The sequence below is a fragment of the Eurosta solidaginis genome, chromosome 1, assembly GCF_040869045.1.
Source record: "Eurosta solidaginis isolate ZX-2024a chromosome 1, ASM4086904v1, whole genome shotgun sequence".
In the NCBI taxonomy this organism is placed as follows: domain Eukaryota; kingdom Metazoa; phylum Arthropoda; class Insecta; order Diptera; family Tephritidae; genus Eurosta; species Eurosta solidaginis.
In genome coordinates, this window is record NC_090319.1 from 115,886,622 (window position 1) to 115,899,114 (window position 12,493).

The 12,493-nt window shown below is 37.4% G+C and overlaps 1 protein-coding gene across 7 annotated transcripts; it reads left to right on the forward strand.

The window, feature by feature from the left end:
- Positions 1 to 2,255: 2,255 nt before the first annotated feature.
- Positions 2,256 to 10,228, forward strand: LOC137236748 (protein transport protein Sec24C-like). 7 transcript variants are annotated; one of them, XM_067759728.1, is made up of 10 exons: positions 2,256 to 3,058; positions 3,120 to 3,603; positions 3,668 to 3,894; positions 3,955 to 4,184; positions 4,242 to 4,578; positions 4,631 to 4,919; positions 4,975 to 5,140; positions 5,200 to 5,317; positions 8,655 to 8,979; positions 9,039 to 10,228. In XM_067759728.1, the coding sequence occupies exons 3-4, from the start codon at positions 3,749 to 3,751 to the stop codon at positions 4,124 to 4,126; spliced, it is 318 nt and encodes a 105-aa protein (XP_067615829.1). In that variant the 5' UTR covers positions 2,256 to 3,058; positions 3,120 to 3,603; positions 3,668 to 3,748; the 3' UTR covers positions 4,127 to 4,184; positions 4,242 to 4,578; positions 4,631 to 4,919; positions 4,975 to 5,140; positions 5,200 to 5,317; positions 8,655 to 8,979; positions 9,039 to 10,228. The 7 variants fall into 7 exon arrangements, with proteins under 7 accessions (XP_067615829.1, XP_067615828.1, XP_067615823.1 ...); XM_067759727.1 differs by having other exon boundaries at positions 4,985 to 5,140; XM_067759725.1 differs by having other exon boundaries at positions 2,265 to 2,432; positions 2,850 to 3,058; positions 4,631 to 5,140.
- Positions 10,229 to 12,493: the final 2,265 nt, after the last annotated feature.

Here is a 12,493-nt window from a genome sequence, read left to right on the forward strand (position 1 = left end):
AGTATCAGTAATGGAGGCTTAACGCCTCGTCCGACTATATATCGAAGACAGTATAATCATATATTTTGCCAACACAGGTTAGCGATGTGCTTGCTCAGGAAAAGATTTCAATTGGAAAACAAAAACCAATTAAGAGAGTTTATTTATTATTAAAGTATTTACTTTTCTTTATATCAACAGTATTAATTTAAGTTGCAATATCACGTACATATATAATAAGGGATGTGATACGATTGCTGTCGGAATTAGATTTGAAACCAATCAATACTCCTGCTAAGGGTTGTAGAATTATTGCTTGAATAATTAGATTTAGAACAATAATAAGTCTGACTTAATTACAAGTCGTACATTTTTAAATTCATCAATTACGACAGCAATCGGATTCTACGACACCTTTGAATATTCTTGATCTGAAAAAAGAGTAAACCTAATCTGAATTTCTACTAAGCTTTAAGTTGTAGATTATTCAAATAGTTGGAGTTTTTTCTAAAGCTTAAATTTATTTTCTGCTCGCTTAGAAAAGATTTCAATTGGAAAACAAAAACCAATTAAGAGAGTTTATGTTATTATTAAAGTACTTACTTTTCTTTATATCAATTGTATTAATTTAAGTTGCAATATCACGTACATATATAATAAGGGATGTGATACGATTGCTGTCGGAATTAGATTTGAAACCAATCAATACTCCTGCTATGGGTTGCAGAATTATTGCTTGAATGATTAGATTTAGAACAATAATAAGTCTGACTCAATTACTAGTCGTACATTTTTAAGTTCATCAATTACGACAGCAATCGGATTCCACGACACCTTTGAATATTCTTTATCTGAAAAAAAAAAGAGTAAATCTAATCTGAATTTCTAATTAGCTTTAAGTTGTAGATTTAAATTGATTCAAATAATTGGAGTTTTTTCTAAAGCTTAAAATTATTTTCTGTTCGCTTGGAAAAGATTTCAATTGGAAAACGAAAACCAATTAAGCGAGTTTATTTATTATTAAAATACTTACTTTTCTTTATATGAACTGTATTAATTTAAGTTAAAATTTCATGTTCATATATAATAAGGGATGTCGTGATACGATTGCTGTTGGAATTAGATTTGAAACCAATCAATACTCCTGCTAAGGTTTGCAGAATTATTGCTTGAATGATTAGATTTAGAACAATAATAAGTCTGACTCAATTAATAGTCGTACATTTTTAAGTTCTTCAATTACGACAGCAATCGGATCCACGACACCTTTGAATATTCTTGATCTGAATTTCTACTAAGCTTTAAGTTGTAGATTATTCAAATAATTGGAGTTTTTTCTAAAGCTTAATATTATTTTTTTGCTCGCTTAGAAGAGATTGGAAAACAAAAACCAATTAAGCGAATTTATTTATTATTAAAGTTCTTCTGTTTTATATGAACTGGATTAATATAAGTTCCAATTTCATGTATGTACATATAAAATAATATTGAAAATAATAAATATTGAAAATTCAATTTTTTTGGTTCATATTTTATTCATATGGCTGCTCCAGGTAAAGTAAATCTGCAGGTAAAATTCACGTTATATGGCGGTTATATAAATGGTTAAACCGCAGTAAAATTAATTGTCAAATGGCTCGAAAATGTAGAGTGAAATGACGGAAAAATGACCGCCATTTGACGAGCATTGTGACGTGTGTGAGCAGCACAGTGCTATGCTCACATCCTATAAGTGGGAGCGGAATGCACGATCACATTAATAGGAACGAAACGGAAAATTTCGTCACAAAAGTTCATCACGCCCATGCAAACGTGACTATGAATATAACCGCTGCAGAAAGTCACAATGACCGTAAAATGACTAGTAAAATGACGTGGAGCGTTTTTGCAGGGCGATAATTGGTGACCAAGTTATTGGTAACGATTAAGTAATCGATTAGGTAACGGGTACGTGTCTTGTAGGGTAAGCGATAAACGTCAAAATTACAAACAGCCTCGCTCACCTAATGAAAATCTCAGGTCTAGAGTTGCATTTTTGTACGTAAGACTACTTTAACCCGAGTTGCATTTGACATTTTAATTAATTAATTTTTGTAGTATTTACAAATGAAAGGGTTCCCTGCAAAAATCGTGTGACCAAAAACGCACATAGACACACGAAATTTTGACAGGGGTGACGATTTGGAATGAAAAATTCTCCAAATGAAATAGCATGTTGACAAATTTAGCTTTCCCACAATGTATCGTGCTCTCTCGCACCTATTATTTTTATAAGGATAGCAAAATACGTCATTTTTGCGTGCAAAAAAATCCGCCATTTCTAATTCAGCAGAGACAGCAAAACATTTGGTGGTCGAAAATTTTTTCAATTTTGAGAGTTTTAAATGGAATATCTCCGGAAAGATTTAAAATTAAGAGGGAGTTCTCCAGATCACATATATATATATTTTAAAGTGCGCAAACTTATAATTTAAAAGTTATTTGGTGTTAAAGTTTGCAAATTTCTATACAAATTTTATATGTGTATACGAATATATATGTGGCAGCACAGCTTTGTAATGTCATCAATAAAATATATGTATATATATATATATATATGTGCATGTTGCTACAAAAGCGCGATTGATTTAATAAAAACATTTATAATAAGTGAAAACAATGCAAAAATGAAATGTGAAATATACAAAAATGCAATTTAAGTTTATCGTTGCCAATTTATATAGATATGTATGTGGATTAAGGTTTTGAAAGATGTGTAAATTGTAATTTAAAGTGCTATAGAAATTTGCTAAATTTGCAAACTTTAACAACAAATAACTTTTAAGTTATAAGTTTGCACACTTTAAAATATATATATTTGTGATCGGGAGAACTCCCTCTTTCATTTGATACCAAGTTTTACCCCGAACTCGGGGGTGCTATTCTAAAATTTTCCCAAAGACTTTAATATACAATGATTTTTGCTGTTTATTTCGACAAAAATTTTTGATTTGATATTTGTGCTCATCGAAAGAATTCACAATTATATAGCACCATGCCGCGAATTATGATAAAAGATGGTGTGTGGAGAAACACTGAGGTAAGCATTTGACGCGACTGGTTACTCTTGGCCGTTTATTAACTAAATTGATAACTTTCAGGATGAAATCCTCAAAGCAGCTGTAATGAAATATGGTAAAAACCAGTGGTCACGTATTGCATAACTGCTGCACCGCAAATCTGCCAAGCAATGTAAGGCACGCTGGTACGAATGGCTTGATCCTAGCATAAAGAAGACAGAATGGTCATGGGAGAAGGATGAAAAGCTTTTGCATTTTGCCAAATTAATGCCAACACAATGGCGTACAATTGCGCCGATTATTTCAGAGGGTTAACTGGCACCAATTGTTCACACCAAATTGTTAGGTACAGGATTCGCCACGGGTAGGTGAGGTTGGCAATCACAACCCCCTGAATCATTTTGGTCGGCAGGTATGCCGCGGATATATTCTTGGCACTTGTTATTGATATAAAAGCCATATAAGATGCCACCAACGCAACCTGGACAGACGCCAATGCTCAGTCAACCACCCAAGCCGGGTCAACCTCCAATACCCGGACACGTCCGGACGTCTTGGTTATAATGTATGTTAATACAACTAATAATTTACAAATTTGCTGATGATTATTTTTGTGTTATTTTCTTTAGCAACCACCTGCACCTGTTACAGGTAACTATCAACAGCCGCAACAGTATGATCAAGCCCAACGCCGTTTAGATCCCGATCAGATGCCAAATCCGATAAGCGTTATCATTGAAAATAAAAATAGCGCTGGTGGTGCTTTTATTACTAATGAACAGGGTTTATTACCACCATTGGTGACCACAAAATATGTGGTAGAAGTGCAGGGTAACTCCTCGCCACTTTACGTTAGGTATCGATAATCGAAATTAATGTTTTGTTTGGCAATTACATTGATCTTTCTTCTCTGCAGGTCGTCTTTGTATTGCATACCTGCAACAGATGATCTATTAAAAACAACAGCTTTGTCCATTAAACTTACCGTCTCACCAATGGCACGCACGGTTGAGGGTGAATATGAGCCACCCATTGTAAATTTTGGTGAATTGGGTGCAATTAGATGCAATCGTTGCAAGGCTCAATAGCAACTTGTAGATGCTGGTCGTCGTTTCCAATGTCTAATGTGTAAAGTAACAAGAGATGGTAAAAAAAATATTTCACTTTTACTTGTCTTCATTGATCCATATTTTTTCTCAACAGTGCCAACTGCATATTTCCAACATTTGGGCCATACCGGACAGCGTGTCGATAAATATGAATGTCTTGAACTTGTATTGGGTACATGAGTATTTGTGTAAAAAATGCTTGGGTACCGATAGTTCTCATGGTAAACCTCAACTCATATCCAACAATGCCTCGCATTCAATTGTGGCACTGTACGCACTACATTGGGTTCACGTAGTATTGACAAGCATATTGTTGATTCCAGTGGTAAGGCCACAATTTCAAATGATGGGGAAACCATTATGAAACCATTGGATATTGTGAATCCAGCCGTAAAACTCTAGTAGACATCGCCAAATCTCAAAATACTGAGGTAAGTTTTTTGTATATTAGAATGTGTAGAATAAAAATGTTTCTCTTATCAGGTCGGCGATGGCACCACTACAGTAGTATTTTAAGCATGTGAAATCTTAAAACAAGTTAAGCCAGATGTTGCGGAAGGCGTGCATGCACGTATCATCATTAAAGCTATACGTAAAGCATTACAATTATGCATGCTAAAATATGACATGGCTGTACATGTCGAAGCGCCAATCAAAGGAGCAACAAAGTGTTATTGGAAAAATGATCTGCCACAGCAATGTCCTCTAATGTCCAAGAGTATCAGAAAATTGTTGATGCTGAATGGCGTATACTGTAGAATAAACTAGCTAAGTAAGGCGCCAATGTTGTGTTTTCTAAATTGCCAATTGGTGATGTTGATACACAGTATTTTGCAGATCGTGATATGTTCTGTGCTGTTCATGTACCAGAACAAGATTGGAAACGTAGAATGAAAGCTTGTGGTGGTGCTGTTATGACTACAGCTAATGATATTAATTCAAGTGTTTTGGGTCAATGTGATTACTTTGAAGAACGTTTCAACATTTTCCAAGGTTTTACATTAATTTCATTTTTATAGTTTATAATTATTTAAAGGTTGCGTTAATGCTAGAACAAGTACATTGATTTTACGTGGCAGGGTTGAACAATTTTTGGAAGAAACTGAGCTTCGTTACATGATGCTAAATTGCTTGTGCGGCGTACAATTAAACATGATTCTGTTGTTGCTGGTAAGTCAAAATACAAATTGAAAAAAATGTCTAATCTTAGGGCCTCATTCTCTATTACGAAACGAACTTTCGATGCGGATCAGAGACGAATCGCTAGTGTATTTGCACTATGTTAAACAATGGCAACTTATCACTTGACAATTACTTTTGCCTTCCTGTTAGTTAGAAAGGTAAAGACCGAACGAAAATGATAGAGAATACCATTGCTAGACGATATCGTTTGGAGGCGGTGGTGGATAGGGAGGGATGGCCTGAAGGTTTAATGTGGCCACATAAATCGTTCCCAAGATAGTCGGGCTAGCACTTTAATGGTGCTGTGTTACTGGAGCGTACCGGATCTGTATCCGGCTAAAGGACCATCACATCGATAACACTCCCCAAACCCTTCGGGGAGCAACCTTATCGCTACAAAAACAACAACAACATTGTGTCCAAATCCCGAAAAAAAACTATAAAATTTGTGTCAGTGAAATGATAATTATTACTTTTGGTTGTTAGTTTTGAGGCATCGTCATCGAGTTCCTTCTGATCGTATATGCCGGTTCTTTTGCATTCTTTTACATGCATAAAGTGCCGTTGAAGCCTTCCTCACCCTCTCCTCCACGTTGAGCTTCCATGACAGCTTACTGTCTAGGATCATTCCTAGATAATTTGTGCAAGGTTTCTCCCTTAGGGTCGCCCCTCCTAACTTAGGCCTGGTCCAATTAGGGACCTTGTACCCCTTTGTAAACAAGACCATATGCAACGTCATCTGCGTAAACCGTAAGTTTTTCTGGTCCCTCGTAGAATCCCCTAAGCAGCTGGTTAATGACCAGCGTCCACAGCAGAGCTGATAGCACCCCTCCCTGCGGAATGCCCCTGTCCCCTAATTTCGTGGCCGCGTACAATCCCCATTGCGATGTAATCTTAATGCAGTTTAACATGCAGTCGATCCATCTGGGTAAGGCTGGATGTACTTTAACGTAATTAAGACCATCAATAATCGCTCATTTAGCCCCGGCAATGCTTAAGAAGACTTCTAGAGCATATTCCTTATATTCCAGGGCTTTTTCTATGCCTATTACCACCCTATGCAATGCGGTGTCTACTGACTTGCCTTTGGTGTACGCCTGTTGTGTTGTGGAGAGCAGCTTTTCATCCACGTTGGACTTTATGTACACATCTAGCAGCCTCTCAAAGGTTTTGAGCAGAAATGATGGTAAGCTATTGGGTCTATAATCTTTGGGATACACGTGACCGATCTTCCCCGCCTTTGGGTGGAAAGCTACACGAGCAGTTCTCTAAGAGTGCGGTACATGATTCAGTTTATGCACCCATCGAATATTATTTTAAGCCATCCCACGACCGCCCTACTTGAAACTTGTAGCATGGCCGGACATGTACCATCTGAGCCCGGCGATTTCACCACCACTACGAGGTCCTCAGTAGTGTAATTAGGCAGCATATATGAATGCAGCTGTTTCCTTACCATTACTACAGCTCGCACCCGTCCTTCCGTTTGCGCATAGTAAACGCCAAATCCGCGCGCGCTAATTCCAGAAACCTTTCCTCCCGATGGAAGCCACGGCTCCTGGATCAGCGCGTTAGGAGGAGGAGTTCGCTCGACGCCACTTTACTGTGTTGGAGGTTTATCTGTAGGACTCGCAGCACCAATGGGCTGCTTGTCCCCCTCCAGCACCTTCATCGGGACGTCGTCGTCCTCCCCTAGCCCTTTTGGTTTAGAGTGTTCGAAGCCCCCTTCAGACTCTTGTACCTGTTGTGCCGGGTGTTCCTCTGTGCGACTCACAGCACCATCTGGCTGTTGGTCCCCTTCTAACACATTCGGGGTGACGTGGGCTACCTCCACCTGTCTTTTTTCCCTTAGGCTTTTGAGGTCCTTTTCGACTTCGCCCACGTCCAGCGTGTTAGGACTTTAATACCCGCGACTTCTTTTCCTGAGTCGCATATAAATTTTGCCTGTACCTAAGGACATTTTTCCAAGCTGCGCTTACAATATATCCTCCGCCTGCTTGTTTATTTGGAAGATGTATAACTGACCTTCCTCCGTAGGCCGAGATACAGTAAGTACCTTCCAATCCTGTGTCGGTATGTTCGGATTCTGATTCTGCAAAAGTCGCAGTGTATCCTCCGACTTCATCACGCATACCTTAACTTTTGGTACCTTGGGGATTTGAGCTTTATCCACCATCTCAAAACGCGCGTTCGTGCCCTGCCTTTGGAGGTTTGGAAACACTTCCTCCAGCCACGTAAGCTCGCGATGTTGTCGCACGCTATCATCTTCATACCATTATACCATCCCCCGAATCAAAGGTTGGAAGGAGCTTACTTGGTTATTCCCGCATCATCTTAAGCTCCTTTTCTACAGATCTCCACCTTTCACTAGTCATCTGTTCGAAAGGACTGCTACGATCAACCAGCGCCACAGTCAGTGACTGCTTTGCCACATCACTCATTTTCTCGGGAAAAGCCGGCGTCTTAGTGTTATTTCCCTTTGGCACCTCCGAGAAAGCCGGAGTCTTAGCTCCCTCTGGCACCTCCGAGAAAGTCGGAGTCTTACCGTTATCTCCCTTTGGCTTATCTCCTACTTCCATAGTTGGAACTTCCCTCTGACTCGCAGCCTTCGAGGTAGTTGCTACCTCGCTATTGGGGCCCATCTGTCTTACAGCTTTGGGCCTACTTGTCTTGTCTATGGGACTGCCCTGCGTCGCGGCTCTGGGACTGGGCCCTTTCTGCCATTCGACGCTTCCTCCTCATACCGGTTGCAGAACCGAGGGTTTCTCGCAGCAAACCTTTTGAACTGCCTTCGACCTACTTCTACCGCCTCATGAGCCCATGCCAAGCGCTCGATCTCCTCTTCTGTTGGGTCCACCACTGCTCCCAAGCACGGTCGACATTTGGCATGTTTTAAATAAGGTCACCGATGATTTAGTTGATGAAAATATCAGGTTTCGCGAGGCGACAAAACTGGAGAGATTGGGGAGATAGCTGTTTATTTTATTACAAAGTTCATCGATGTAGGAAACAATAGCATAGGCGTAGAAGCAATAGTGACTCCTGGTGGTAAAGGTAGCTATTGATATGTAGAAGTTAAGCAGAAGTTTGAATATGAGTTTTTTTAAGTTATAGCAAAAAAAGCGTTGAGGATTTTTAATATCTTACCAGGTACCTTCGTACATGTTTCTAAGAATGAAGAATAAAACCTATTCAAACTCAATTTTCACAAGGACAAAGCCGCTGAGACTTCGCTATACTTTAACATACAATACGTTACCCCATTTTAGCACAACTATCATTTTTTGATTTTATTAAATTTTATAAAATGTTTCTTCCTCTACAGTTCTATTTCGGTATTGGATGGTAAATATGGCTTTCGCATTTTTTCCATCAATAACTGTGAAAAGGTGGAAGAAATCTATGCGTGTAAATCTCACATATTATCTTGGTCGAGCGTTTCTTCAATAGCTCTCTAGTGGTGATGGTGACAGCAGAGAAACCCAACTGTTTACAAATGTTACACTTCAAAAAGAATCAAAATATCTTCCATTGCATCTACGGCTCAAATACCCACAGTATATGAATGAATCGGTTGCACGAACTGGGTCTGAATACTGAAACAGTACACATATTCAAAATCGATGAGGAGGCTGTGATGATGGTATAGGGTGAGTTGTTGAATAACATACGAAAACCACTTTAACCCATCTATATATTTGCATTACAGCTAAAGCTTTACAAACAGCAAAATTGCTGGCGCCAAGCAATTGGAAAAGGCAGTGAAGCATTCATAACACTGTACGGATGGTGTAAAGTTAGAAACTGCTGTTGTAACAGCTGCCACCGACACAACGGTCATCTCTACTTCGCCGAGTAGCGGCTCGTCCGACTATCTATCGAAGACAGTATAATCATATCTTTTGCCACCACAGGTTAGCGATGTGCTTGCACAGGAAAAGATTTCAATTGGAAAACAAAAACCAATTAAGAGAGTTTATTTATTGTTAAAGTATTTTCTTTTCTTTATATCAACAGTATTAATTTAAGTTGCAATATCACGTACATATATAATAAGGGATGTGATACAATTGCTGTCGGAATTAGATTTGAAACCAATCAATACTCCTGCTAAGGGTTGTAGAATTATTGCTTGAATAATTAGATTTAGAACAATAATAAGTCTGACTTTATTACAAGTCGTACATTTTTAAGTTCATCAATTACGACAGCAATCGGATTCCACGACACCTTTCAATATTCTTGATTTGAAAAAAGAGTAAACGTAATCTGAATTTCTACTAAGCTTTAAGTTGTAGATTATTCAAATAATTGAAGTTTATTCTGCAGCTTAAAATTATTTTCTGCTCGCTTAGAAAAGATTTCAATTGGAAAACAAAAACCAATTAAGAGAGTTTATGTTATTATTAAAGTACTTACTTTTCTTTATATCAATTGTATTAATTTAAGTTGCAATATCACGTACATATATAATAAGGGATGTGATACGATTGCTGTCGGAATTAGATTTGAAACCAATCAATACTCCTGCTTTGGGTTGCAGAATTATTGCTTGAATGATTAGATTTAGAACAATAATAAGTCTGACTCAATTAATAGTCGTACATTTTTAAGTTCTTCAATTATGACAGCAATCGGATCCACGACACCTTTGAATATTCTTGATCTGAATTTCTACTAAGCTTTAAGTTGTAGATTATTCAAATAATTGGAGTTTTTTCTGAAGCTTAAAATTATTTTTTGCTCGCTTAGAAGAGATTTCAATTGGAAAACAAAAACCAATTAAGCGAGTTTATTTATTATTAAAGTTCTTCTGTTTTATATGAACTGGATTAATATAAGTTCCAAGTTCATGTACATATATAATAATATTGAAAATAATAAATATTGAAAATTCAATTTTTTTGGTTCATATTTTATTCATATGGCTGTTCCAGGTAAAGTAAATCTGCAGGTAAAATTCACGTTATATGGCGGTTATATAAATGGTAAAACCGCAGTAAAATTGATTGTCAAATGACTCGAAAATGTAGAGTGAAATGACGGAAAAATGACCGCCATTTGACGAGCATTGTGACGTGTGTGAGCAGCACAGTGCTATGCTCACATCCTATAAGTGGGAGCGGAATGCACGATCACATTAATAGGAACGAAACGGAAAATTTGGTCACAAAAGTTCATCACGCCCATGCAAACGTGACTATGAATATAACCGCTGCAGAAAGTCACAATGACCGTAAAAGGACTAGTAAAATGACGTGGAGCGTTTTTGCAGGGTTACATATATTTCCACGGAAATATAAATAATAGATTTGTGGCCTCCAAAAATACGAAAACATACGGAAACTAAAATTTATTTGAATTAGTCACAAAAATTCAAAAAAAAAAAACTTAAAATATGAAGCGCCACACGTGTAACAAGTTTTCCTCATGAATAATTTCACTTGTATGGCTGTTTACACAAATGCTCCAAAGCAAAGATAATAGGGGGACTCATGATAGCATATAAATTTATAAGGTGTAAAATTATATCCATTTACACACACGGTTATATGAACGCACCTAGTAATACGCTTGATAAACTTGATTGTTTTTCAGCTGTATTATTTCCAAACAAATTTTTTTGATTGTTTACAAATTAAAAAATACCAAGATTAAGTGAAAAATCAAAACTAAAACGCCTTTACTTGCTGATGTTGGATATTTTTGATGAAAATGCCGTCTGTAATGTCTGCAAGGTTGCATTCCTTTGAGTTTACCGCGTTTACACAATGAAATGTGCGCGTAAATTTATACAAATTGTGTAAATGATTTTTCATACAAAATTTGACAGCTCGTGCGTAAACTAGATAAATTTATACGTTTACACACTTTATAAGGCATTTATACGGTTACATGAGTCCCCCTATTAGCAAGGGGTTTCATTGTTTTTCGAATGCCGTTGTCAAAGCGTAAGCACGCAACCAAAGCGTTTATATAAATCTGCCTTTTGTTGCGATGCTTCGCCCGACAGATGAATTAAATTTATGGCCACTCCTATATCTTTCTACGCAAAGTGTGTTGAATGTTAAGGAATTCAAAAAGTTGTCAAAGGAGGCTTTACAAAACTATTTCATCGCTTCAAAGCGAAGAAAATGTTAGAGTACGCTTACACAGCCACCGTATTTGATCGCCCGATGCCGGTCGTAATTGTCCGATAAAAATAACAGGTAGAACTGTCAGTTTGATGTATCAAGCGGCAGTTACGCATGAGCGTACGTAGGAAAAACGTGTCAGCTGACACGACCTAAATTATGAGTGTGCAATGTAAACGAAAACTCACCGACGTTCAACGCACGTACGTACGGAGCCCGGAACATAGAAATCAAACCAATTTTGATTTTTTCCGTAAGAACGTGTTCGCTGATAGCTCTCTCACTAGACAGAGTTGCCTAGTCAACTTTTGTGCGCTAATTTTTGACCGTTTGCAGTTATTATACAAAAAGGCCTAAGATTGTTTAAAACTTTGTTGAAATATCCTAAAATTATTATATAAAATTGGAGGTTACAAATAAATGAACTAGAAATTCTTATTCAGAATTTGTTTCTGCCATTTGCACCATGAAAAATTGTAATTCAAAAAGTTGATGTTTGCATAAGCATGCATGCAACTGGTCAATGGCAACAGTGCTTTGCTCCAAACAATACACACACAAATATGTTATGTACATGTACATAGACGCACATATTGATTCCTGCGGGCTTCAGGGTTCGGTCAAACGTGTTTCGTACGACAAACGTCCGTACGTACGGCACACGTCGGTGGGTAACTGCCGCTTAACTGCCGTTTCGCTAAGTCATCTGCTATTTCAATACTTTCAATTATTACACGACCTGGAGCCCAAATTATCCCACATTGAATTTTATATTTGTTGAGAGTTTTATGAATGTTGGCTACGATATAATTGTTGGAAAATTCTTTTGATAATAGATTGCATGATGTTAAACTATTTTTATAAGTTTGTACACAATAGGGGGAATCATTTAACCTTATAAATGCCTTATAAAGTGTTAAACGTATAAATTTATCTAGTGCGAAAACGAACTGTCAAATTTTGTATGAAAAATCATTTACACAATTTGTATAAATTTACGCGCACATTTGATGGTGTAAATGCGCTAAAC